Source organism: Acomys minous (genome assembly GCF_964271855.1).
Source record: "Acomys minous genome assembly, chromosome: 17".
Taxonomy (NCBI): domain Eukaryota; kingdom Metazoa; phylum Chordata; class Mammalia; order Rodentia; family Muridae; genus Acomys; species Acomys minous.
The window spans coordinates 60,451,733-60,478,343 of NC_140500.1; the positions used below are offsets into that span (position 1 = coordinate 60,451,733).

At 48.3% G+C, this 26,611-nt stretch overlaps 2 protein-coding genes across 11 annotated transcripts in view; one reads left to right on the top strand and one right to left on the bottom strand.

Annotated features, from left to right (window-relative positions):
- The first annotated feature begins 1,360 nt into the window (after nt 1-1,360).
- On the top strand, nt 1,361-15,236 carry MTHFD2 (methylenetetrahydrofolate dehydrogenase (NADP+ dependent) 2, methenyltetrahydrofolate cyclohydrolase). 2 transcript variants are annotated; one of them, XM_084766050.1, is made up of 8 exons: nt 1,362-1,530; nt 5,716-5,900; nt 7,402-7,524; nt 8,321-8,473; nt 9,545-9,652; nt 10,940-11,032; nt 11,648-11,773; nt 14,102-15,236. In XM_084766050.1, the coding sequence occupies exons 1-8, from the start codon at nt 1,430-1,432 to the stop codon at nt 14,263-14,265; spliced, it is 1,053 nt and encodes a 350-aa protein (XP_084622176.1). In that variant the 5' UTR covers nt 1,362-1,429; the 3' UTR covers nt 14,266-15,236. The 2 variants fall into 2 exon arrangements, with proteins under 2 accessions (XP_084622177.1, XP_084622176.1); XM_084766051.1 differs by lacking the exon at nt 8,321-8,473 and having other exon boundaries at nt 1,361-1,530.
- A 2,278-nt stretch (nt 15,237-17,514) lies between these two features.
- SLC4A5 (solute carrier family 4 member 5) overlaps nt 17,515-26,611 on the bottom strand; it is a 69,968-nt gene continuing 60,871 nt past the window's right edge. For 7 of the 9 annotated variants that reach the window (XM_084766856.1, XM_084766863.1, XM_084766862.1 and 4 more), the window contains 6 exons: nt 25,981-26,049; nt 25,012-25,185; nt 24,135-24,284; nt 22,324-22,408; nt 21,268-21,335; nt 17,515-17,652 (listed from right to left, as the gene is read on the bottom strand). In XM_084766856.1, coding sequence (XP_084622982.1) covers nt 21,301-21,335; nt 22,324-22,408; nt 24,135-24,284; nt 25,012-25,185; nt 25,981-26,049 — 513 coding nt within the window. In that variant the 3' untranslated portion in view covers nt 17,515-17,652; nt 21,268-21,300. The remainder of the gene's footprint in view (nt 17,653-21,267; nt 21,336-22,323; nt 22,409-24,134; nt 24,285-25,011; nt 25,186-25,980; nt 26,050-26,611) is intronic. The other 2 variants (XM_084766860.1, XM_084766861.1) reach the window with 1 other exon arrangement.

Consider the following 26,611-nt stretch of genomic DNA (forward strand, 5'->3'; position numbering starts at 1 on the left):
GAGGTTAAGTTCTCAATTGCCCAGAAGAAAAACCTGAATTTTGTTCATTTTATGTGTTTTGCCTATGTGGATCTATGTCCCACAAGCATGAGTGGCCATATGGGTGCAGGGAATAGGGAATAAAACTCCAGTCCTGTGGAAAAGCAGCTAGTGCTTTGTTGTTGTTGTTGTTGTTTTGGGGTTTGGTTGGTTGGTTGGTTTTTCGAGATAGTGTTTCTCCATGTAACAGCTCTAGCTGTCCTGGAACTCACTGCGTAGACCAGGATGACCTTGAACTCACAGGGATCCACCAGTCTCTGCCTCCCGAGTGCTGGGATTAAAGGCGTGTGCCACCACGCCCTGCTGCAGCTACTGCTTTTAACTAACCACAGAGTCATCTTTCCACACCCTGGCAAACTTTTTTTAAAAAAGCTTTGTTTAATCAACCGGGCGATGGTGGTGCAAGCGTTTAATCCCAGCACTTGGGAGGCAGAGGCAGGCGGGTCGCTGTAAATTCGAGGCCAACCTGGTCTACAAAGAGAGTCCAGAAAAGTCAAAGAGAAACTCTGTCTCGAAAAAAAAAAAAAGCTTTGTTTAATCTATGTGTATGTCGCTGTGTATGTGGGGGTCCCTCAGAGGCCAAAAAATATCTGATTCTTTTTTGTGTAGTGTGTGTGTGTGTGTGTGTGTGTGTGTGTGTGTGTGATGTGTGCCTGATCTTTTGGAGCAGGCATAGCCTCCCCGCGGCCCCCGCCACAGAGTTTCTCTGTGTAGCCTGGCTGTCCTGGAACTCACTTTGCAGACCAGGTTAGCATCAAATTCACAGAAATCCTCCTGCCTCTGCCTCCCATGTGCTGGGATTAAAGGCAGGAGCCACTACTGGCTTGTAGGAGGTTTTGAGCTGGAATTATAAAAGGATTTGAGCCACTAGGAGGCTCAGACTCGAACTTGGGTTCTTTGCAAGGGCAGTAAACACTCTTAAGCGCTGAGCCATCTTTCCAGCTTCTATATGGCAAAGATACCTGCAAATATCTTGCTCCTTTTTCAGGTTTCATCGTTGTTTCGACATCCTTCAACGATTCCAGATCAATTTTCAGTGTGATTTTACCAAATGGTGATTTTTTTCTTTAAAAAAATTTTTTTTAGTGTTTTTCAGGTCCCCAGAAGGCAGTAGGCGCTTCAGATTTTTGTTTGATGAATGAATGAATGAACCCCAGACCCCGTTGGCCTGGCTGAGAGGGGACCTCTGCTGCTCTGTCAGGGGCTTGACTCCTTCAGCCAACCAGGACGTGGTCCCGGACCGGCTTACGTAGAATGGAGACCTCCTATTGGCTTCTCTTTCTGTTCCGGGACCAATGGGCGCGCGGGTAGGCGGGGCTTCCGTGGGCCGGGGGTATAGCTTCGTGGCCCGCGCGCGCGCTTCTCTCCGGCGCGGGCACCGGCGCGGGCCATGGCTTCAGCTTCCCTGTTATCCGCGCTGGCCGTGCGGTTGCTGCGTCCTGCGCATGGCTGCCACCCTCGCCTGCAGCCCTTCCACCTAGCGGCAGTGCGGTGAGTGTGTCGGGGAGCGGGTCCCTTGGGTCGCGGAGCCCGGCGTGGACAGATGTCCTTCTTGAGTACCCGACGGCCGTGAGGCTGGCAGCCGATGGGGGGGTGTGTGTGGCGGGGAGACGTGGCACCGGGTCGCACGTGGAGATGCGGACGCTTGGCGGGGGACACTATTCTGCCGCCGCATCGAAGGGTGCGGAGAGGTCTGCTTTTCCCGGACCCTAGCGGCAGCCGGGGTTGCTGCAGTCTGATGAAATCCTTGAGCCGGCTTGCTCCAGGGGGTACCGACTTCCCTCCTCCCGGGTGGGTGTGGTTCGCAAGATGCTCCTGCCGGGCGGTGGCCTCCGCAGTTCACTCCGGAGCCTACCAGTTGTAGCCTGAGCGACCTAAGGTGATACGTGCCCCAAAAGTTGTCGGGGGCTGCTGGGAGTTGGGGTGCTTTGGGGAGTTACAATGTTGGAGCTTCCGTTCTGCACGTGGACCACTGGTGGTCACACCATTTCTGAAAGTGTTTAACGCACATAAATTGCCAGTGAGATTGCTTGTGAGGCAGGATTAGTGCGGTTCAAAGCCAGTTTGCAGTAAGTACATAAGTGAGTTGGAGACCAGTCTGGGCTGCAGTGTGAGACTCCTCCCTCTCCAATCTCAAAATAGCAAATTTTTTAAAAGTCACAATGGCAAATTTCGTATGTGTATTTTAAACATAGTTTTTAAAAGTTGAAAAAAAAAAACCCAACCCCTCCCCCCCAAAAAAGTTGAAAACAAAAACAACTGATAGGGAAAGCAAGGAATGTATCGTTTACGTTTATTTCAGGAGAGAATTGATCTTTCTGAACCTCAAACTCCCATTCTGAGCCTAGGAAGAAGAGTCTATGAGGGGTTGCGAAGTCTTTCCCCACACCTGTGCACCTTAAGAACATTTGCGTTGCCTGAGTCTTGGGTCTTGAAAAAGTTGGTGGTTGCCCCCGCCGCCGCCCCCCATCCCCACCCCCACCCCCACCCCCACCACATCACAGAGTTTGGGACTGAAAATTTAGAGGTGATAAAAACTGCGACTTCCACAATGGGACTTTTTGTTCTGGGTAAAGGGAAACAGGTGTGACTGAGGACATTAAAGCCATTTCCTGGCTCCTGCATGTTGGAGCATAGGCTGCTGGGGCTTTGGAGGACTTGGAGGGACATGATTCAGGGTTTTCTGACCCTGACCCTGCCTCTTTGAGCTCCAGTTTTCATTTCCCTGGTCTACCTTTCCTCTTGCTGAGTTCGGGTCTTGTCAGAGACATTGCTTACTGAAAAGATCCCGAAATTCATTACTCAAGAGCTAGAGCAGTTTGACTGCGCTCCGGGTTTATTCTTGCTTGCTTTTCTGAAAAGTGTGGGCTCCGTATGTCTGGAGGCAACCTGTGTTACTAGCTGTTCTGCTCGTTTGATAATTGCAGTGCTGGGCTTGCTGTCCCAGAGTTTCAGGAACATAAACTCCATGGTTGAAGAGAGAGTACCGTAGCCTAGGAGACGGGGAGGGGGGGGGGGCGGGGGGGAAGGGAGTGAGGGAGTGGGGGGGGGTAAAGGGGGTGGGGGGGAGAAGTAAATTAACTTGGTGGCAGATGTTTACACTTGAAGCTTGTTACTTAGTATCATCTGGTTTTTCTTCTGTATAAAACAGGGTTTTTGTAATAGGCACAATAACCAAGAGTAATTTATGGAAAGGTGTTGGCAAAATACCTGGTGTTCAGTCGGTATTGGTTTCATTCCCCTCTGTCTTTCTCATTACTTGCCCATTAATTGAGTAACAGAACTTTACCCAAAATAACATGCTTGAGAGCTCTGTCAGCCTTCCTGATACTAACTGACTGGAAAAATCACTGTTGGTTTTGACTTTTATTAGAACGTTATTAGACCTCTTCTTTCTAGCTTGTTTTTTCATTTGAATGGAAACTTCTAGATACATCTGTGAACTCATTTAATATAAACCAAGTGTACAGACTTAAAATTTATTTATTTTAAGTTTTGGGTCTGAGCTCAGTCTCCCATCTCTAAGTGGTGACTTAATTTGGCCCTTCCGGTGGAGGGAACTTGGTAAATGGCTCATGTTTTTGAGCGCTGTGGGAAGCAGCAGAAGGTTAAAATGCTGTTGGAGTGTGAGAAGTCATTACACTGTGGCCTGGACTTGTGTTGTTTTGTCTTCTTTCTTTCTTTCTTTCTTTCTTTCTTTCTTTCTTTCAGTACTTTGTCTTTTTTCTTTTCTTTCTTTCTTTTTTTTAAAGTAAATTGGCATAACACCCAGAACCTTCCTCTGAGGCAGAGATTATGCCTTGGAGCGCTGACCTCTGCAGAACCCAGTGTCCTTAACACCAGCCATCATTTTTAGACCAAGTGGGCTTCTACTCTATGTTTACTGCTTTCCAAAGAAACCTTTTATGGGGTACAAGCTAAATCCTTCTCACATAGTATTGTGTGTGTGTGTGTTTGTGTGTGTGTGTGTGTGTGATTCCTTATTAGTGTGTATATATCTTCCTTTTCCCCCCATCCCTTTCCAGGGTCTCAAGTACTCAGGCTGGCCTTGGACAACTATGTAGCCATGGATAACCTTGGTAGGTCAGCTGTGAGTGGACAGAGCAGAGAGCCACTTGTGAGGACGACTCTATTCCAGTTACTTGCTGTTGCTGTGACAATAATACCCTGACAAAAGCAACTGTGCGTGGTGATAGTCCAGGCAGCAGGAGCAGTAGGCAGCTGGTGACGTCACATCCACATTTAAGAAATGGAGGGATGACTCCTGCTACTCAACTCCTTTTCTCTGCTCTTCCTTTCTTCCTCCCTCCCTCCCTCCCTTCCTTCCTCCAACACAGGGTTTTTCAAAGTAGTCTAGCTGTCCTGGATCAGGCTGCCTTTGAACTCATGGAGATCCACTGGCCTCTGCCTCCTGAATGCTGACATTAAGGGCAATAAAGGCGAGCCCTTTCTCTCCCTCCCCCACCCCGACCACACACCTCCCCCCCTTCCCCCAGTCAGAGAACGGTGCTGCCCATAGTTTATGGGTTTTCCCTTCTCAAGTAAAGCACTCAAGATGACGGTGTTCATTGGCATGTCCAGAGGCCCATCTTCCAGGTGACTCTAGGTTCCGCAAAGTTGACAACACTAGCCATCGCACCCTCTTATCAGAACAGTCCCCAACTGGGCAGTGACAGGCGTTTTGAGATCTGACTTGCCCAGTATGGTGGATGGTGTTTATTGATCTAGCCACATGACGTAGTCTGTATACAATCAAGTCGTCTGTAGCATCCTAAACATCTATGGATCTTTATTTCTTGTTATTTCATAAACAATGTATTTATATAATAGCTGTTCACATAGACTTGCATTGCGTTAGGGTTATAAACAAATTTACAAGTAATTTAAGGGTTGGGAGAGCATGCGTAGATCATACAAATACCGCACTATTTTCTATAAGGGACTTGACTGTTTGTAGGCAGAGCGAGCATCATTCGACCGGTGGGGACAGCTGTGTTATTCAATACTGTCGAAATTAAAACCCTGCCCGCTGGGGCTGGGGAGTGGCTCAGTGGGTAAGAACACTTGTCTCGCAGAGATCCAGGCTCTATCCTCAGTGCTCACATGGCAGCTCACAGCATCTGTTGTCCTCCAGTTCCTGGAAATCTGACCCCCTCCTCTGGCCCCCTTGGGTACTGCACACACACAGTACACATGCATGCTCAATAAAAAGGAGCAAATCGTTTTAAAAAAGAAAACGGGTCCACTTCCTAGGAAACATGACCAGATACCAAATCGTCAGCATGACACAAACTTAGATGGGATACCAAGATTTAGAGGGAAGCTTAGCCGCAGAGTAGTGAGGGGCCAAGGAAGTGCCCACAGAAGTGATGAAAACTTTGGTGGTGATGAGGAGGTGGCACTGAGAGACCCTGATCTGCAGTCTCGCCTGGGCAAGTGCCAGCTGTCAGCAACTTAAACTTCTGAGCCCCAGAAGAACTATTTCAGTCATGTGACCATCCTGAACTGGTAGCTGTCCTTTGGATTTCGCATTTAAACCTAAGCCTTTTGTGGTGTTTAATAACAACTTTTTCTATCTGGATCGTTTGTTCCTGTTTTTTTGTTTTTTGTTTTTTGTTTTTTGTTTTTTTTGCAAAGACCCAAGCCACATTTTTGTGATTGTGTCACCTTCTGCAGAAATGAAGCTGTCGTCATTTCCGGAAGGAAACTGGCCCAGCAGATCAAGCAAGAAGTACGCCAAGAGGTGGAAGAGTGGGTGGCCTTGGGCAACAAGCGGCCACACCTCAGTGTCATTCTGGTTGGTGACAATCCTGCCAGTCACTCCTATGTTCTCAACAAAACCAGGGCAGCCGCTGAAGTGGGTAAGTGTCATCATCAGAGCCTTACTGTTGTTGCTTTGAGCAGTGCAGGGAAGGCCGCACTAGTGCATGCTTCTTTCTGAGTAGAGCCCTGAGTGACGGCTCACACCCTAATCCCAGCCCTGTAGGAGACAGAGTCAGGAAGACCAGGGAGTTTTGAAGTCATCCTGGACTACACGAGACCGAGTCTCAAAAATCTAAAATATGGCCGGGCGTGGTGGCGCACGCCTTTAATCCCAGCACTCGGGAGGCAGAGGCAGGCAGATCGCTGTGAGTTCGAGGCCAGCCTGGTCTACAAAGCGAGTCCAGGACAGTCAAGGCTACACAGAGAAACCCTGTCTCGAAAAAACAAAACAAAAAACAAAACAAAACAAAAAATCTAAAATATGAAGAGAAAAAAAAGCTCCCCTCTACAATAAAGACAGAACACTCAAACATGTAAGACTAATGTGATTAAAAAGAACCGGCCCTTCTAAAGGGCTTTCCGTGAAGGATGGCTTCTCATGCTGTGGCTTCTGGGCTGTGACCTCGACGCTGCCCTTGGCCTTAACATTTTGTTGATGACCTGGAGCACACTTTGCATTTGCTTCCCGTGAGCAGTTAAGAGTCTCTGTCTAGGGTCAGTGAGCTGGTCATTCAGCCCGGCCACGTCAGAAGGAAGAACACCAGACACTCAGACCGTGGGCTGTCCCATCTGAGCCAGCTGCCTCTAATCTGCTGTCATCTGGGAATCTGCAATGACTCAACGGTAGACCCAAGCATCTCCCATCCCCCCCAAGAGCCGAGCCACTTCAGCGCCACCATTATAAAGGCAATCGGTGAAGAACTCAAAAGCCACTTCCCAGAAGTCAGTCATTTCCGTCATACCTATAACTGTTTGACCACATCACAGAGGCCTCTTCATCCTACTGCTCAGCCTTTCCCATGATGCTTCAGCACCCAAGACGACGTGTGTGTGTGTGTGCGCGCGCGCGCGCGCGCGCGTGTGTGTGTGTGTGTGTGTGTGTGTGTGTGTGTTTTACTCTACCTTTTGAGTCAGGGACTCTCACTGAACTTGGAGACTGGCTGGCCAGCAGGCTCTGGGAGTCCTCTCATCTCATTGCCCAGCGCTGGGCTTACAGATGTGGGCCAGCGTACCTTTTACTATTTATATGGGTACTTGGGGTGAAACTGGGGTCCTCAGCAAGCATACTGAGCCATCTCTCCGACTTTCTAGCTGGTATTTTATCTAAGTCTCAGGCTCCCTGTCTCAAAATGAGGCCAATGAATGAGCACAGAACAGTGCATGAGGAGCCCTGAGTTGGTGTTTTGGGGTGTGCTATCTGTGCAGGGCCCTGTAGGCGGCTCACTTAGCTCCCATGGTGGTCGCACACTACAGGTCCTCATTAAGTACTTGGGTGTTCTTTTTCTTTCCCCAGAGAAGAACGTAGTCTTTATTCATCCCCCTACAGTTTGGAGCTGTGCACCTCCACATCCTCTTTAACCTTGACCTTTCTTACACTAGGGATCAACAGTGAGACCATTGTGAAACCGGCCTCCGTTTCAGAGGAAGAGCTGTTGGATTCGATCAGGAAATTGAACGATGATGAAAACGTAGATGGCCTCCTCGTTCAGCTGCCACTCCCAGGTGAGTTTCGGCCTTTAAACCCTACAGCGAGAGTAAGCAGGCTGCCGAGATGAGACTTGATAGCCTATGGCCATATAGTAGGGGAGGAGGTCCCCCTCGGTCATTGACCTAGGGGAAAGGGATAAGGTGAAAGCGGGAGGGAGGGAGGGAGGAATGGGAGGATACATGTGATGGGATAACAATTGAGTTGTAATCTGAATAAATTAATTAAATTTAAAAAAAAAAAGCTATAGTGATTTGGGCTTGAGAGATAGCTTGGTGGTTAAGAGCACTGGCTACTGCTCCAGAAGGCCCAGCCTCGCTTCCCAGCACCCACATGGTGGTTCACAACTGTCTGTAACTCCAAGGGTTCCAAGGGTTCTGATGTTCTCTTCTGGACTCTGTTGGCACCAGACACAGAACTGGTATATATGCTAATTTTGAAAATTATAAAAAGGTAATGGTTTTTGGGCGGTGGGAGGACTCTGCTGCTGTTTGAAGTACTTAAATACTCACTATCTCACTTTGCGACATCCAGACTGGCCTCAGACTTGCAGCAGGCCACGTGCTGCATGGATCGCTGGTGAGAGTCATCTCTTGCAGCCTGGTAGAGATGTTGACATACAGGACGGTGGAAGGAAGTGGTGGGGGAGAAGGATGCCGGCTGTGGTATTTGACTTTACTGTACGCTCATTCCGTGCATCTCGGTGTCAAGTCACAGGAAGTGGGTTCACACAGGGAGCCTGACGCCCTGGTGCAGGGCAGCCTTGACATCACGGCTGGGACTTTAGGCTGTGGCCCTGGTTTCTTGTTTTAGAGCACATTGATGAGAGAAAGATCTGCAATGCTGTTTCTCCTGATAAGGATGTTGATGGCTTTCATGTCATTAACGTGGGGCGAATGTGCTTGGACCAGTATTCCATGCTACCAGCCACCCCGTGGGGCGTGTGGGAGATAATTAAGCGAACTGGTAAGTGTGTGTTTAAACTGCATTTCTGTGTTAGTGTTATGAAAGTAGTGTAGGTTGGGACATCCCCATCTGAAAATCTGAAACCCTTTCAGCACTGTTAGTTTAGGCCAAATAGAAGCTATGCAGATATCCCCAAATCTGAATAACTGGGACACTGGGACACACCCCACGCCACATGCCTCATGTAAGGGTTATTCAGCCTGTAATCAGAACCCTCCAACAGTGAAGAGTGGTACCCCAGCCCACAGCCCACCCTGCAGGGCTCACCTAGCCGTTGCTTAGGATGGCTCTGCTCTATTCTACAAGCCTTGGGGAAGGAGGTGTAAGGATTAACAGTGGTGACACCAAAGATCCGTGGGATCTTTCCCAGTTTACAGAGTGCCTTTTCCTGTGTTCTCCATGCCTCCTCTGTCCAGCTGGTGGATTAATAACTGGATTCATGACTTCATGACCTCGGTCACCTGCTTTCCTCTGGTGCACATTCTGAGACAGACCAGGACGACTTTTGGTTTTTTTCAAGACAGGGTTTCTCTGTGTAGCCTTGGCTGTCCTGGACTCGGTTTGTAGAGCAGGCTGGCCTCAAACTCACAGTGATCCACCTGTCTCTGCCTCCCGAGTACTGGGATTAAAGGCGTGGGCCACCACACCCGGCTTTCCAGGACACCCTTTTTTAAAAAAAGTTTATTAATTTATTCAGTTGTTATCCCGTCATGTGTATCCTCCCATTCCTCCCTCCCTCCCGCTTTCACTCTATTCCCTTCCCCTAGGTCTATGACTAAGAGGGACTCCTCCCCCACTATATGGTCATAGGCTATCAAGTCTCATCTTGAAAACTCCAGGACACCTTTTAGTGCACATCTATATACTTGAACAATTCACTTGTGGAACTAGCTCCAAACAAATTCAAGTTCTGAGTAGAGCATGGTGGTAGGCAAGGAGTCGTTTTCAGATGTGGCTTTGATTGCACTTATTCAGAGTTGGTGTCTGTGCCCTCCCATTTGATGTACACACACACACACACACACATACAAGTGTATGTGTGTGTTTATTTATTGTTATTTATTTTTACAGGCATTCCAACCTTAGGAAAGAACGTGGTGGTAGCTGGCAGGTCAAAAAACGTTGGCATGCCAATTGCAATGTTGCTGCACACAGATGGAGCACACGAACGGCCTGGGGGTGAGGAGCTTACCTTTCCTGTTGTGTGAGAACCCTAGAAGACATCCTGTGACCACTGTCAGCACTCAGAAGACAGCCACGGTGTGGAAGGAAGGCCACACTCAGTGCCATCAGGGATCCTGCAATAGCCTCAGACAGATTTTAGTTTTGAGTAAAGCTTGGTTGTAGGCAATTAGAAATGGTCAGTCACGGCCGGGCGTGGTGGCGCACGCCTTTAATCCCAGCACTCGGGAGGCAGAGGCAGGCGGATCGCTGTGAGTTCGAGGCCAGCCTGGACTACAAAGCGAGTGTAGGACAACCAAGACTACACAGAGAAACCCTGTCTCGAAAAACCAAAAAAAAAAAAAAAAAAAAAGAAATGGTCAGTCACGGCTTGGACAACACTGACAAAGCTTTCTTACTCAAAATTGGTGTTCTGCTCCGTGTTGTTTGCAAGGAAAAGAAACAGGCTCCTGTAGAGGAGTGAACTGACGTCACCACTGTGTCGTGTCATCTTCTGTTAGCTCATCTAAGAAAAAGCTAAGTCAAGAATTGCGTGAAATTGAGCTGGGTGGTGGTAGCCCACGCCTTTAATCCCAGCACTTGGGAGACAGAGACAGTTGGATCAGTGTGAGTTCGAGGCCAGCCTGGTCTACAGAATGAGCTCCAGGACAGCCAAGGCTACACAGACAGACCCTGTCTCAAAAACCAAAAAAAAAAAAAAAAAAAAAAAAAAAAAAGAATTGCATTGCATGAAATTACCATAATAATGAACTTTATGACCAAAGCAAAAATGTATTTTCAGGTATCTTTTGCATTATTAAAGAGCAGACTCACCTTGAGTAATTCTGGTGGTGTTTTCTTAGAAAAGGTAAAAGTCCAGGAAATAGGAAATAGAATAAATGTGATTATATATGATCCCAGAGGGTAGAGCTGAGAGCAGTGCCAGATGTGTTTAAATTTTTATTTCATTTATGTGTGTGTGTGTGTGTGTGTGTGTGTGTGAGAGAGAGAGAGAGAGAGAGAGAGAGAGAGAGAGAGAGAGAGAGAGAGAGAGAATGTGTGTGTTCTCGTCTTTCCTGAGTTCTGGGGTTGGCCTCAAGCTATCGAGAATGGTTGGCAAGCGTGTTTACCCATGACCTTGCCGTCTGGCCTGAGTGTTGGCTGTAAGAGGTAAATGACCATTAGCCATCTAGAAATCGTGCCGAGCCCTTGCTTTTCCACAAGTGCTGTGTCTGCAGTGCCCGTGATCCCTGCCTCCATCCCTGCCTGGGTCTGGAGCTCAAGGCATCTGTTCTCGCCCCTCAGGTGATGCCACAGTTACAATATCTCACCGATACACTCCCAAAGAGCAGCTGAAGAAGCACACGATCCTGGCGGACATCGTGATATCTGCTGCGGGTAAGAGCGCTAAAGAAAGGCCGGGCGTGGTGGCGCACGCCTTTAATCCCAGCACTCGGGAGGCAGGGGCAGGCTGTGAGTTCGAGGCCAGCCTGGTCTACAAAGTGAGTCCAGGACAGAGAAACCCTGTCTCGAAAAACCAAAAAAAAAAAAAAAAAAAAGAGTGCTAAGGAAGTGTGTACAGAGAGTGTATGTGCATGTGTATGTGTGACTTGCCAGAGCACGCGCCTGCCCAGATGCCACCCCATCCAGCTCTCCTCAGCTGTGATTCTTTGAGCTAGCTGCCCACAAAGATGGAGCTGAAGTTGCAGGCGGAACACTTGTACCCATCACTCTGTTGTAGACTGGAGGAGGGCACATTTAAGCCTCAGAGTATTTCCACGTGGAGTTTAAATGGTTCCTTAGTTGGTGGTGTGTATAACACACACTAGTAAGTTTTTCCAAGTACCTGCCTAAAATACCTGATTACTATGATGTTCACTTCTGACCTTCATGGCGCATATACATTCATTCAGGCAAAACATTTACATACATAAAAGCAGTGAATCTAAAAGAAATGGAAAATGAGGACCGTCGCCTCCGCTGCCCTGCTGACCGGCTGCTCTCTCTTGCCAGGCATTCCAAATCTGATCACAGCCGACATGATCAAGGAAGGAGCAGCAGTCATCGATGTGGGAATAAACCGAGTTCAGGATCCGCTCACTGCAAAGCCCAAGTTGGTTGGGGATGTGGATTTTGAAGGTATTTAGTGCACTTTTTTGAAAACATAAATCTGTAAATAAATATTACCTTTTCATGGGTGTTTAGGACAGATCATTTTCTTTTCAGGTTTGTTTGAGACAAGGTCTCAGCGGTTACCCTTGGCTAGCCAGGACTCACCCTGTAGACCTGGCTGGCCTCAAACTCACAGAGATCCACAGCCTCTGCCTCCCAAGAGCTGGGACTAAAGGTGTACATCACTACATCTGGCTCTTTTCTTATAACTTTTACTCTTGAATTATTTTGGTAATATTGTTTAAAAATGCTTATTTTACTTAATTTATCTTTTAAAGATTTACTTGTTTATTTATATGAATGTTTTGTGTGCATATACGTCTGAAACTTAGTATAGGGCATCAGATCACATTCTAGATGGTTGTGAGCCACCATGTGGTTGTTGGGAATTGAACTTAGGACCTCTGGAAGAGCAGTCAGTGCTCTGAGCCATCTCTCCAGCATCCCTAAAATGCTTATTTTCTAAAACACGTGGTGTATATGTGTGCACAAAATTGTGTTTCTGTGTGCACATGTTGGGTGCATGTGTGTGGCGGCCTGAGGACATTGCGAGTCTTTCAGGCTTGCTCTTCACCTTCTTTCAAGAGGTGCCTTGGCCTTACATGCAATTTTGTTTTGTTTTGTTTTTCAAGACAGGGTTTCTCTGTGTAGCCCTGGCTGTCCCAGAACTCGCTCTGTAGACCAGGCTGGCCTCGAATTCACAGAGATCCTCTTGCCTCTGCCTCCTGAGTGCTGGGATTAAAGGCATGCACCACCACTGCCCAGCTGTGGTTTTTTTGTTCAGTTTTTTTTTTCCCCCTGAGACAGAGTTTCTCTGTGTAGCTTTGACTGTCCTGAAATCTCTTTGTAGACCAGGCTGGCCTTGAACTCACAGTAATCCCCTTGCCTCTGCCTCCCGAGTGCTGGGATTAAAGGCATGGTAGCAGATTTTTTTTAAAAAAAGAAATTGTGTGTATGTGTGTTGTATATGTGTGTTGTGTATGCCGTGTGGATGTGTCTATTTGTATTATATGTCAGTGTTGTGTGTGTATGTGGTATGCTTATGTGATGTGTATGTCTATGTCTATTTGTTATGTGTCTGTTTTGCGTGTATGTGGTGTTTCTGTGTTGTGTGCTATATGTATGTGTGTGTGTATGACATCTCTGTTAATGTGTATGTGTGCTGTGGGTATATGAAATATGCATGTGTGTGTTGTATATGTATGTTGGTGTGTGTTGTGTCTGTGTGTGTGTCCTCAGTGTCTTTAGTTCATGACTTGGAGTATTTCCCTGGAACTTGCTGGTTTCCAGGCTGGCTGACTAGTAAGGCCGAGTGATCTGCTTATCTGCCTCCTAGCCCTGGGGTTGCAGGCACGCACCACCACATCTGGCCTCCTAGCCCTGGGGTTGCAGGCACGCACCACCACATCTGGCCTCCTAGCCCTGGGATTGCAGGCACGCACCACCACATCTGGCTTTTTTACATGGGTTCTAAGGGTTGAACTCAGGTGCTTGTACAGCCTGTGCTTTACAACTGAGCTGTGCTCTGGCCTGTAGGTACTGTTTTTAAAACAATTCAAGATTTATTTTGTGTTTGCTTTTGTTTTTGTCTTTTGTTTTTTCAGGACAGGGTCTCTCTGTGTTAGCCTTAGCTGTCTTAGACTCGATTTGTAGACCAGGCTGGCCTCAAACTCAGAGGGATCCACCTGCCTCTGCCTCTGCCTCTGCTGGGATTAAAGGCGTGCGCCACTATGCTCGGCTCAAGATTTATTTTGTATATATGGGTGTTTTTGCCTGAGTGTTTATGCATGTGTACCAGTGTGTGCCTGGTGCCCACAGAGGTTAGAAGAGGGTGCCAGATGTCCTGGACCTGGCGTTATGGATGGTTATGAGCTACCATGCTGGTGCTGGGAGCCCAACCCAGTTCCTCCACAAGAGAAGCCAGTGTTCCTAACCTTTGCACCAATTCTCCAGCCCCATTCATGTGGTCTTTCCTGCTCAGTTTGAAGCTAATGAAGCCACTTACATTTTCTTTTGTGCTAAAACTACAAGAGATTTCATTTTCTCTTCTTTTTTTCCTCTCTTTAGAATTATTTATTCACTTTACATCCTGATCGCAGCTTCCTCTCCCTCCACTCCTCCCAGTCCCTCCCTCTCACCTGCCCCCCCATCAGAAAAGAGGAGGCCTCCCATGGCTGTCGGCTCTTATACTCCTATTGCTCTTTCTTTGAATAGTTTTCTTTCATAACACGGTAAGGTACACGTGATCTTTGCCACATATATCCGATACGGCCTGCCTGTCTCGTTTTGGTGCAGGAGTCAAGAAGAAAGCCGGCTACATCACTCCTGTGCCTGGGGGTGTCGGCCCCATGACAGTGGCCATGCTCATGAAGAACACCATCATCGCTGCCAAGAAAGTGCTGCGGCCGGAAGAGCTGGAGATGCTGAAGGCCAAGCAGCGCAGCGTCGCCACCAACTAGCAGCACTCCGCGCCAGTCTGAGAGGCACGGTGGGCCAAGAGGGATGCAGGGTGGTTTTTTTTTTTAATTTATTCTGTTGAAATGATTTAAAATGATGTGTGTATTTATTGAAAGCGTAAAACGGGTGGGTGTGTGCTCGCGTGGCTCTGCAGAACCTCACCAGAGTGCCCATCAGTGTCCTCCTTTGACCTGGTGATGCATGGGAGACGCCCTCACGCTGAGAAGGGATGCTGAACTTCATAAAAAAAAAAAATCTGCCTTCTTAGGCTTTCATTTCCCAAGTGCTATTTCAATACGAGTTGATGACTCATCTTAGGTTCCAGGCCTTTGAGTCCAACTTTCAAACCAAAGGAAAACTTATTAGAGAGAATTGGGGAAAAGGAGGAAGCAGCAGCACCTCGCTTCTGTCTGTGCGTGCCGGCTCGTAATCAGCTTTCCCCGAGGAGAGCCCAGCTGGCGGGCCTGGTAGACGAAAGCCCAGCGTTCCTAGCTGTGCCCCTGTGTCACCGGGGAAGGTTTAGGGTCTCCCCATTTGCTGTTACCCTCATTTGGTCTGTTATCTTTCTGTGAGCTTGCCCCATTTTAGTTTTCTAGATTGTTTTATAAATGATGTGTTGTCTTGTTCTGCTTGTGCGGTACGCCCAAAGTTTAAATTTCAGGCCATTAGAAGAGAGTGTATTTCCTTGGTGTACGCCATGAGGCCTATAATTTGAAAAGCAAAACCTGGGCGCACTAATCATGAAGGCAGCTCGTGTGAGACTCACTCGCCACCAAAGACCTGTCAGCAGCTGCCTGTGCGTCTTCCACGTAACCGTGTCAGCTTTCCTGAAAGGTATCGAGGAGCTTGAGTTAATATAAGATTTAATCGGATTTTCTTATTAAAGAGTTTTGTTGCTGTTGTTGGCTTTTTTGTTGTTGTTGTTGTTTTGTTTTGTTTTTAAATAAAACACATCTGTCCAGTGTGGAGTGAATTTCTGAAACGCTGTCTTCTGTCTCAGACCTGCACCGTTCATTACTATTTCCTGCCTGATGTTCTGGCTAGCTGTTCCTAGATTACACCCACTCTATGAGGAGCTGTGGGGAAACCAGCCTAAACTCGTCTGTATCCCAGCAGGCAGTTCCAAGGCAAGAGTTTATATTAATCTCTAAGATGTGTGTAAGTGATTCTGGGCGTCTTCTAAGCCATCCGGTCCATTCATATACACTCACCACGAAGGACTGGCTTGCTTACAAACTTCTCAACACACGCACCTAGGTGTGTAGTAGGTGTACTTCGTCTCTTCTGTGCAACAGTTTGACACTTGGAAGGTGCAAGCTGAACTCCATTCCTGTGTGTTCTCATGGGCGTCTGGACTTAGGTGCAATTCCTGCTCCAGGCAGCCCCAGGCAGAATGAGAAGCCATGCAGTGTTGACCTATTTTTCCCTTGTCCCCCTGCCAGTGGCTGACTGTGGGTTCCTGTGTGTGCCGGGTGCATGCAGTACTTGTGGTGGCCAGAAGAGGGCCTTGGGTCCCTTGGATTCACAGTTCGGGTAGTAGTGAGTCATCATGTGGGTGCTGGGAAGCAAACCTGGGTCTTCTGCAAAAGCAGCAAGTGCCCTTAACCACTGAGCTATATCTCTCCAGCTCCCTTGCTGGATATATTTATAATTTTGGTTTTAAGAGACAGAGTTTCTCTGTGTGATCTTGGCTGTCCGGAACTCACTTTGTAGCTCAGGCTGGCCTTGAACTCACAGCGATCCACCTGCCTCTGCTTCCCTGAGTGCTGGGATTAAAGATACGCGCCACCACGCCTGGCTTATTGCTGAGTATATTTTTATAAGTCAGGTATGATACACGTTATAGGCAACAACTGTTGACTTCCCTCAGATATTAAACATGGCATAAGATAAGCAGACACAATTATGTTTTATTGAAATGCAGTTTACGTTAGGAATGAAAAAAAAATTCCCAAGTGAATGGAGAAGCAGTACACCAACATATTAAAGGCTACTGAGGTTAAAATGTTCACATATGTACAAAATATAAATGATATTTAAGGTAAAAGTTACATGGATTGATTTACATCAACCTTTTAAAAGCTAACTGTTTCCCAGCTTGTTTGATTAATGCAGCACACTTAGCTCTGACTCCGTAACAATGCTACAGTTTAATCTGGATAGAGTGTTATTACTGATCAGCAAAGCTTTGAGACTTCTACATTGTGCCAGGATTGGTACAGAGAACAGTAACAATTTTATCTTGAAAAGGGTTGCATCAGGGAAGAGCTGGGCAGTCTTACCCCAGTTGGCAATGGTGTTTCTTCCAACCACTTGTATAAAATACTAGTTTGATTCCAAACATTAGCTGCCTAACATGCAATGTTCGTGAGGCTGGAAATCTGGGCTTTTGCTATTGCAAAATTGTGCTGGGAAAGAGGGGACCTACTCAAATGTATCAACAAGTAGACTCCAGGTTGTGAAGCCGGTGACAAATTTAAAGGTCATTTGGTTGACCTACTGTGGCTTAAGAGTTCAGTTAATAAGCACTATTTTGCCTTTTCAAAACAATCCACTCAGAGGCAGGTGAAGAGGCACGTGCCTTTTTATCTCAGAGATGGGTAGATCTGAGTTCTGAGGCCAGCCTGGGCTACATAGGGAGTTTTTGGGACGCTGAGGGTACATAGTGAGCACCCGTCTCGAACAGAAACAATCCAACCCTACACAGGTTCTCCCATTGATAATTTTATAGCTGGCTTCTCAGTGTGGGGAAGGCCCAGACACACCACAGAGCCAGGCTCACTGTACAGAGGACTCAACTCTTTCCTAACACACAAACCTGCAGAAGACTCAGGGCTTCAAGTCATTTAGACTTCAATCTGACCTTTAAAAGACACTAAATTGGTGTTTATTTTAAATAGAAGATACCAAATCGGTATATATTTTAAATACAAGTCCACCGCCGACCCTTTCTCTTCCTTGAAACTTGGGAAACCATTTTTATTCTTTTCAGAAGAAGGGGTGTATCTGTGTTGGGGCTCTGTTCTGGATATTTGAGTAACTGCAGAGGGAAGGGGGGGGGCGGGAGCTTTGTGCCTATGCTGGATGTCCCTGGAAGGTCTCCAGCTGTCTACCCGGGCTGTGGGTACGGAAACATATAAAGAGCTTGACCCAGATGCTCTAGATGAAGCCAGGGCCAGCCTTCACCCTGCCCCCAGCCCCGAAGAGCAGCGCTGTGCTAGAGGGTGGTCTCCCCGCGCACCCCCACCTCTCTCCCGTAGTCCTCCTCGTCTGTGAGGTTGAGGTCGGACTCCATCTCTATCTTCACCTGCGGCACCGTGAAGACTGGACTCCGTGGGTAGCTGAAAGCCGGTGACGCCGGGCAAGAGATTTTGAAGTGCAAGGTGATGCTGAATAGGACAAAGCAGGAGGAAGGAATGAGTTATCTAGTCACGGGTGTGTTCGCTACCAGCCACAGAGCAGGGCTAGGATGGAAAAGCTCTATTCTGTCAATTTAAAAAAACACGGGCGTGGTAGCGCACACCTGTAATCCCAGCACTCAGGAGGCAGAGGCGGGCGGATCGCTGTGAGTTCGAGGCCAGCCTGGTCTACAAAGTGAGTCCAAGGACAGCCAAGGCTACACAGAGAAATCCTGTCTCAAAAAAAAAAAAAATATATATATATATATTATGTGTGTGGGCATTTGCATGTATGTCTGTGCATCACATACATGCAAGCTTTTTTATTTCTTTTTTTAAAGACAATTCTTACAAGCCAGGAAGCAGAGAATGGTGGATTGAAGTTAAAGACCAGTCTGGGTTACCTATGTAAGTGAAACTCTGTCTCAGAAAAATGATCTATTGCATGTATTTATTTATGGGTGTTTTGGGGTACAAGAATGGATGTCGGAGGGCAATGCAGGAGGAATTGATTATCTTCTTCCACCATTTGGGTCCCAGGGATTAAACTCCAATCATGTTGTATTTTGTTTTTCCAGAAGGGTCACATTGTGTAGACCAGGTTAACCTTGAACTTGCAGAGACTGCCTCCCAAATGCTTGCTTGGATTAAAGGCGTGGTTCACTATTTCTCTGAACTCAGGTCACCAGGTTTGGTGGCATGTGCCTTTGCTTACTACGTCATCTTGCTGGCCTTTTTTTTTGTTGTTTTGGTTTTTATTCATTTTATTTTTTATTTTATGTACATTGGTGTTCTGACTGAATGTATGTTTGTGTGAAGGTGTCGGATCCCCTGGAACAGGAGTTACAGACAATTGTGTGTTGCCATGTGGGTGCTGGGAATTGAACCTGGGTTCTCCGGAAGAGTGGCCAGCGCTCTTTCCACTGAGCCATCTCTCCAGCCCGTTTGTTTGTCTTTTGATACAGGGTCTTGTGTAGCCTCAAACTTTCTTTGTAGCTAAGAATAACCTTGACTTCTTGATCCCCCTGTCTCTGCCTCTCACAGAGGCATGAGCTGTACATCTAGAGAACAAAGTGTCCTCTATCCCCTGGGCTTTCAGCTGCAGTCACTGAACTGGTCTCAGCCTGTTTTAACCTATTCCCATGGGTGCCAAAGGCAACTTCCTGAGTCATAAACCTGACTGTTCTGCTCTCGTTGGTCAGAGGACAGCATCCAGACTGCACAGCACGGCACACAGGGCCCGCTGGGTTGGAACTGCCCACTTCCCCAGTTTGATTGCCCATCAATCCCTGTATGCGTGCTTTCCAAATGTTGCCTTAGGCCTGTTCGCACGCCTGTTCTGGCCTTCCCTCCTCTGCTCTGGCCCACTGGGCATCAGGCAGGTCTTCCTGGCCTCTACGTGTGCCTATGCTTCTTCTTACACATGGTGCTGTGCCCTTGTCTGCACGACCCTTTGTAACTCCAAGTACGGGCACCTCATGCCTGGAAGGCTTTTAAAAACGTACTATCTTATGTATGTAAGTGTTTGCCTTCATGTATGTCTGTATACCATATGTGCTCCTTGTGCCTGGGAGTCCAGAAGACGGGTTCAGATCACCCAGAACTGGAATTAGAAATGGTTCTAAGCTGCCGTGTGGGTGCTAAGAACCAAACTTGGGTCCTCTGGGAAAGCTGCCAGCCTGCAGTCCATCTCCCCAGCCTCCGCCTCTCAGCCCCGCCCCTCCGCCTCTCAGCCCCGCCCCTCCGCCTCTCAGCCCCGCCCCTCCAGCGCTGAGGCTTCATCTAGATCAGCCAGGTCCGGTCGCTGAGCTCTGTCTTCTCTGGAGAGAACGCCTTTGCTTCTATTTGCTCTCATAGATTTGGGGAAACACTAGTGCATATGGCAAGCCCCATCTCTAGTGAACCAAATTCTTTGCATTTATGAACTTGTTCTGTGGCTCTGGGTAGTTTAATAGTTTTTTTTTTTTAAGTCCCTATCTTGTTCTAGGCCCTTGCCTGCAGATGAGGTGGTTAGAAGGTTGACTTAGTATAAACTTTGTTTTATTAATTTAAAGATGTATTTGGGGGGCGATGGCTCAGTAGTTAAGAGCACTTGACATTGCAGAAGGGTGTTCTTGCACCCATGCTGGTGGCTCCTAACCACCTGTAACAGCAGTTTTGGGGGATCTGATGTCCTCTCTGGCCCCTACAGGCACCCACACACCCTAACAGGGTGACACCCAAGCAGCTTGAGCCATGTCCAGGACCTGCTGCATGCAAGACTCTCCTCATCCATGGCATCTCATCAAGAAACCAGGGCATCCCATGGCATCTGGACCTTAAATATTTTTTTTTCCTGAGGTAGGGTCTCATATAACCCAGGCTGGCCTTGAACTTGCTCCACAGCAAATGATGGCCTTGAGCTCTTGATCCTGCTGGCTCGGCTTCCTCAGTGCTGGGACTGTAGACACGAACCCCCATTCTTGACATCATAAACATCTGGGGACTGAAACCAGGGCTTTCCACGTGCTAGGCAAGCTCTCTAACCACGAGTTGACCTCCCTAGTTCTTTCCCCAAATGTTCCTATCTCTGCTTAATTTTTACTTTCTAGTCAGCTTTCCTTAGTGCTTTTTCTGACCTGTGGTCAAACTAACCCCACTGTTGTTTTTATTCCTTAGAGTACCTTGTGTTTTGATCCTGTGCATAGATCTACCCAAGCTTTCAGAAACGGATAATCAAGCTACGCTTTCACTGTAGTCTATGCTGGTTTCTTCATCCTGTGTTTACTTTCAGTCTTCTATGCAACATTTTGCAGTATGTTCCTTTTTTAAAGTTGAATTCCTCTGTGCACTGAAGCCAGGTTCATGTCAATGAGAACACACATTTATTACTTGATTGCCGCAACCAGACTGCTCATCACCTGGGCCTCTAAGTCTTCAGCTATTCTGCCTAGTCTCGTGTCTGACATGCAAGGGTGTACGTAACACGAGGACCCACCCTTAACTGAGAAGCTGCATGCAGTTTATGGCTGCTGGGGGAAAGAGTCATTCCTTTATGAGTGTATGCATGGATGAGTCTTCCATGGCCCAATCAATAAGCCTGCACCCGTGCATATGAAACAGAAAAGTACCCCAGCAGCTTTTACCCGTAGGCATAAGGTTATTGTGTAATTCAAATGCTGATTTCTGTGGCTCCACAAATCTGGTTGTAATCCTTGTTCTGAGAGTCTCCTGTTTCAATGTTATGTAAACACTGCTCTCCAACTGTCCCCTAATATGCCAATAAAGCAACTTACAACCAATCTCTGAGCAGGGGAGAGATAGGGCTGGACTTCCTCCCAGCTAGGGGGAGGAATTAGAGGAGGAAGTAGGGGATCCAGTGGTGGGAGGAGTCCAGGAGACATCATGAGAGAGGGGTGGGGGCGCTGGAACAGGAAAGCTACAAAGTACAAGTATCTGTACTTTGGGAGGAAACCAAATTAGCTTAGAGTGTAACAACTTCTCAGATTTTATGTTGTGAAGCTTGTTAAAATAATATAATGGCGTCTCAATTATTTGTGTGATAGCCGGGTTGGGGGAGAAACTGAGACACAAATGCAGTTTTATAGAAATAACTTCAGCATTTACCTTCGGTCCAGTTCTGAGCCACTGAAGGAAGAGTCAGAGTGAGTAACTCCAACTGGAAGATCTTTTTCCTGGAAGGAGACAGAAATGCCAGCAGTGAGCAGGTCCAGCAGGGTACAGGGGGACATTTTAGGTCTCCGGAACCTCCTCACCATCCTTATTTCCTGCCCCTCCAACCTTGTAGTGCACACTACACAGGAGGAACACTGGGGTCTCACAGAGATGGGTGGCTTCCGGCTCAATCCCTCATACAGGGGGCTGGCTCCTAGCTGGTAAACAAGGAAGGAGGACGGGGAAGGCATACAGAGGTTGACAGAAAGTGGGGCGGCAGAGGAAGGAACCTCAAGTGACCTTGTGCTATGATGGAGAGTCCTCGAGGGTCCCCTGAGGGTGCTGGCAGGATGTACCGGCCACCCACACCCGACCTGTCTTTGAGGAAAGTGACAAGTCCTGTGACAGGAGCCTCGGGACCAGGGATCCACTGCATCTTGCAGAAGATTGCAAGCACAGGTTGGACTGTCTATCCCTGGGGTTGGATTAGAGGATACGAAAGGTCTAGAAAGGTCTTCAACGAGCAAAAGCCGATCCTTTCCAAACAACCTCTGTGTCACCTGGCAGGTGCCTGTGGCTTTCACAACATCACAGCTTAATCTCAGGGCTGGGGGTCAACCACATGGCTGTCTTTCTAATATGGACGGCTTAGCCCTGCCTGGAGCTCTCAGGCATCACAACCCCAGGAAAATGTGGGAGGCTCAGGGGCCACTTTTGGACAGATGTGTTCTAAAGGAAAGGAAAGACCAGCAGAGCCTAAGGAAAATTGGGAATGGGGGTTTGTCTAAAGTGAAGATTTAGAGGAAGCCCTTTTGGGGGGTAGCATCTCTATATGGTTGAGTTCCTATGCTCATGGCAAAAGTCATATTTCTTTCTCCCTGGCACAGGAATCCTTGGCATCTAAAGCAATTAGACCACTGAGTTACAAGGGGGAGTCCATTAGGGGAGTAGATGGAAGATCAGTGGTGAGCAGGCAGGGAGAGAGACAGACAGAAGTCCTTTACTTACTGGCAATGCAGTGGATACCGTTTTGGGGGTCAGATGGAACACTTTCCATGGGGATCGTTATAACTGAGGGAGGGAGGAACTGGGGCTGGAGAAAAACAGTGGGAAAGCAGATAAACACCAACACAACACCTCATTGAGACAGAAGATGCATACACAGTGTTTGAGCCACCATTTTCTTTCCGCTCAGACCAAGAAGTGAGGGCTGAGGCAAACACTCAGGCCCACCAAGACACCATGACACAGTTACCCCACTGTGCTAGTGCCCAGGAGACAGGAAGGAATTCAGCCAGGAACGTCTTCCCGAAGAGTTTAATCTGCAGTGTAAGCAGTTGCTGTGAGTGACTCACACTGTAGCGGCATTGCCATAAAGACACTCATAAAAAAGGTTTATGTGGCCTGAACCTCATTCTTCCACTGAGTATATGAATTGTAAAATGCATAAATGTTTTACCTCAGACCTGGATTAATTCCTGTCACATGGGAGTTACTCAGATGTTTACTGAAGAAACCAAAGAAATAGCATTTGTCTTTAAAAGGCAGTGAGGGGCTGGAGAGATGGCTCAGGGGCTAAGAGCATTGGTTGTTCTTCTAGAGGACCCAGGTTCAATTCCCAGCACCCACATGGCAGCTCACAACTGTCTGTAACTCCAGTTCCAGGGGATCCAACACCCTCATATAGACATACATGCAGTCACTTGCACTCGCATGTACATGGCCACATACATACACCCTAACACATGCATACTTAATTAAAAATAATAAATCCTAAAATTAAGACACTTGGGCTCTAACCCTCCTTTCCTCCCTCCCTCCTTCCCTCCTTCCTTCCTCCATAGGCTGACCCCAAACTCACTATATGCCTGGGGATGCCCTTGAATTGGGGTGCTGATGCGGGGTCTCAGCACCCAAGATCAACAGAGATGCCATCTCTCTGTGCCAGGTACGGTTGCAGTGGGTGGAGACAAGAGGGTCAGAAATTCAAGGGCATCGCTCGCGTTGGGATGGCAGGTGTGCATGACCATGCCTGGTTTATAAGGTGCTAGCAACGGAGCCCAGAGCTTCATGCATGTTAGGCAAACGCCCTACCAACTAAGCTATCGCCTCGGCCCCAGAACGCTCCTCCTCTGTCAAAGCACATGAAATAAATCTGAGAGCTCTCTCCTCCTGAAAGAAGACAGCAGTTAAGGATGGGGAAGGCTGGTTTCCACACTGCTCACCGGTTGGCAAGGATCTGCCTGCGAACAGTTGTCATTTGCAAAGAGCGAGATCCCTACATGAGGGTAGATGAAGGTTATGGGTGTGAGTCAAATCAGGGTGGGGTGGGGGCGAGGGGGGACTGGGAACTGGGCACGGCCTCAGGAGACGGCAGGGACACAGTAGGAATGGGTGTTCTTAATTCTCTTAGACAGTTGGCTATGTATCCATCTTGGGAAGTTTTGTTCCCTCCGGGGAGGAGTTGTCATCATTGGTAATGAGTGTTTGAATCAGAAACTCTTCCTGCCTGATCTTTTGATGCTTACTGGACGGTGTGGACTATCTCCTTGACTCTCGGTTCCCAGAGTATTTTAGGGCTGGGATGCAGAGGAGAGGTGCAGACAGAGCAACCGGGTGATCATTCTGTTTTCAGTGAAGACACATGTTTCTCCCATGTCTATCCCTAAGACCCCATCTTGTAGACCCAAGCCAAGCTCGTTCCCAGGGCCACCCACCCGGAATCCAGGTGCTGCTGCCATCCACGCGAAAGGCCACCCCTCACCCTGGCAGACGCTGAGAACCCCCTTCCGTCTCTGCCCTCAGCCCAGGCTGCTCACCATCCCCACCTCCTCATCAGTGTTTTCATGGACCCCTTTCCTTCTTTTCTTCTTTTTGTCTGTCTCCGGGAGGATGTTGTCAATCCAGGCCAGGTCATGCTGGGAGAAAACCAAGTCCAGGAGCCTTCGAACAATGATAAGGCCCAAGATCTGGGGTGGGAAGATGGGCAGAAAGGTTGAAGCTTCGTGGGAGCTCGGAGAAAACCGTGAGTTTGTGTTTTCTCCCAAGTTGGCTGAGGTCAGGGGCCATTTGTGGTCTCTGTAGCCATTTTGGTGTCCCCAAGACTAACTACCCAGCAAGCTCTACAGATCTCAGCATCCCTAGTGCCAGGACTACTGGCCGGTGCCACCTGGGAACATTCTTTTTTTTTTTTTTTTTTTTTTTTTTTTTTGGTTTTTTGAGACAGGATTTCTCTGTGTAGCCTTGGATGTCCTGGACTCACTTTGTAGACCAGGCTGGCCTCGAACTCGCAACGATCTACCTGCCTCTGCCTCCCGAGTGCTGGGATTAAAGGCGTGTGCCACCACCACCCGGCCCCAGTATATATTCTTAAGTTCTTGAATCTATGAGGATGGTTTCTGTCCCCTCATGAACCATTTATCTTTTCTAACACAGTCGTTTTGCCCAGTGAAAACTTTACTACCATACTTCGATTTCAACACTGGGGGCTTTGGTTTTCTGCTTTGTCCGGCTTTTCCAGTCCCGCCCCCCTCCCACCTGCCCACCAGGGGAGGCTGGGTGACTTTTTGCCTCGACCTCAGCATATGGGCTGTCCCTACAGGGTGCTGTTACTCTGGCACGCTTCCCTGCTCGCTGGCCCTGAACCTCCTGGCGGGCACTGCCGAGCACCAAAGAGGCCCCGCTCCCCCTCCTCACCATGACGGGGAAGATGATAGCAGCTACGGATGACTTGAGGGTCCAGAGCAGTGCCAGGCAGAGGATCTGCACCAGGGTGAACAGGTGGATCCGGCGGAGGGGCACGTGGCGCAGGAAGGCGTGGTCCGGCTGGTGCTTGGCTGGCATGAGGAAGAGCTTACAGCGTTCCCAGAACTGGCAAGAATATGGCACAGGACTCAACCGGGAGCTCAGTCTCCAGGGCCAAAGGCCTACTGGGCTATAGGATAGGGGAAGTGATGGCCTGGTGGGGTCTCGGAGAGGGGGCTCCTAACGGGGCCTATGACAGACTAGTGGTACCTAGGCATGTATAACAGGGAAGGGGCCCTGAGCACTGGATGTAGGAAACAGCCTGGGGATAGTCTCTAAGGAACGTGAACATGGTCCATAGTTAAGAGCAAAGCAACTTTTTTTTTTTTGGTTTTTCGAGACAGAGTCTTTCTGTGTAGCCTTGGCTGTCCTGGACTCACTTTGTAGACCAGGCTGGCCTCGAACTCACAGCGATCCGCCTGCCTCTGCCTCCCAAGTGCTGGGATTAAAGGCGTGCGCCACCACGCCTGGCAAGAGCAAAGCAACTTTTAACGGTAGCACACACTGCCCGAGGCCCTGGGCTCGTGGCGAATCATAACAAAACGAAATCTTTTCTTTGGTAGAACAGCTTTAGGGAAGGGGGGCGGGAAGGTTCATCAGAGTTGGCTCGACCTGGCCTTTAAATTCTCAGCCTCAGCTTCTCCACCTGTAAAATGGGGATGGGGGGGGGTCACACAGAACATATGATACCTGTCAAGTACCTGGTACAGTCATTTTGTTGGTACGGTCAATGGAAATAGCATCATTATCATTATTTTCTTATGGAACTGGGACAGAAAGCATTTAGAATCTTGGTCGCGCATGACTAGGCATGAAGTTCCGACTCTAGGTCGTATTAGCCTGGGGAGGATACAACCTTACCTGGATGCCATTCAGGGAGGCCACGCCCATGTACAGGAAGACGCCGTAGAGCACTGGCATGGGGATGTACTGAAATGAAAGCAGAGGTGTGGGCTGCGGGAGCTCCTTGCTATCCGGTGATGGACAGGGGTGTTAGCCAACCACAGAGAGTGATGGAAAGCCGGACTTAGAAGGAGGCAAGGGTCCAAGAGCAGATCTGGAGCCAGAGGACGTGAGGGGGCCCCATGAGAGTGGGACAGCACTGGTCCAGCGCAGGTGGTCTGGCCAGCCTGCGGCTGCTCTCCCAGCCACTCAGAGCCTATGTGATGTGGGTTATTCCTTCCAGGAAGAGGAGGAAGAGCCCCACAGAGTGAGCACTACTGAGTCCCACCAGACCCTCCCCACTTCTGCCTCAGCTGACTCCCTGAAGGGGCTGGGACCCTTGGGGAGCTGAGCACGAGGGAGGAACGGAAGACGCATGCTACAGACAGCATTATAAAAAGTAAGGCGCACGGGTCACCGCTCGCCACCGAGGATTTAGTGAGCACCCTCCCTTGCAAACAAGGGCAACAGTTAGCTTGCTTTTTCAAAAATAGAGCCATATCGTTTACACTATCTCACAATCATCATCCCAAATCTTCAAAAGCCTTCT

Bases quoted from the DNA above. Each gene is read 5' to 3' on its own strand.
- MTHFD2 (XM_084766050.1), top strand. From the start codon at position 1,430: ATGGCTTCAGCTTCCCTGTTATCCGCGCTGGCCGTGCGGTTGCTGCGT. The intron at 7,525-8,320 runs GTGAGTTTCGGC...TTCTTGTTTTAG, and splicing joins CGTTCAGCTGCCACTCCCAG to AGCACATTGATGAGAGAAAG. The intron at 8,474-9,544 runs GTAAGTGTGTGT...TTATTTTTACAG, and splicing joins GGAGATAATTAAGCGAACTG to GCATTCCAACCTTAGGAAAG.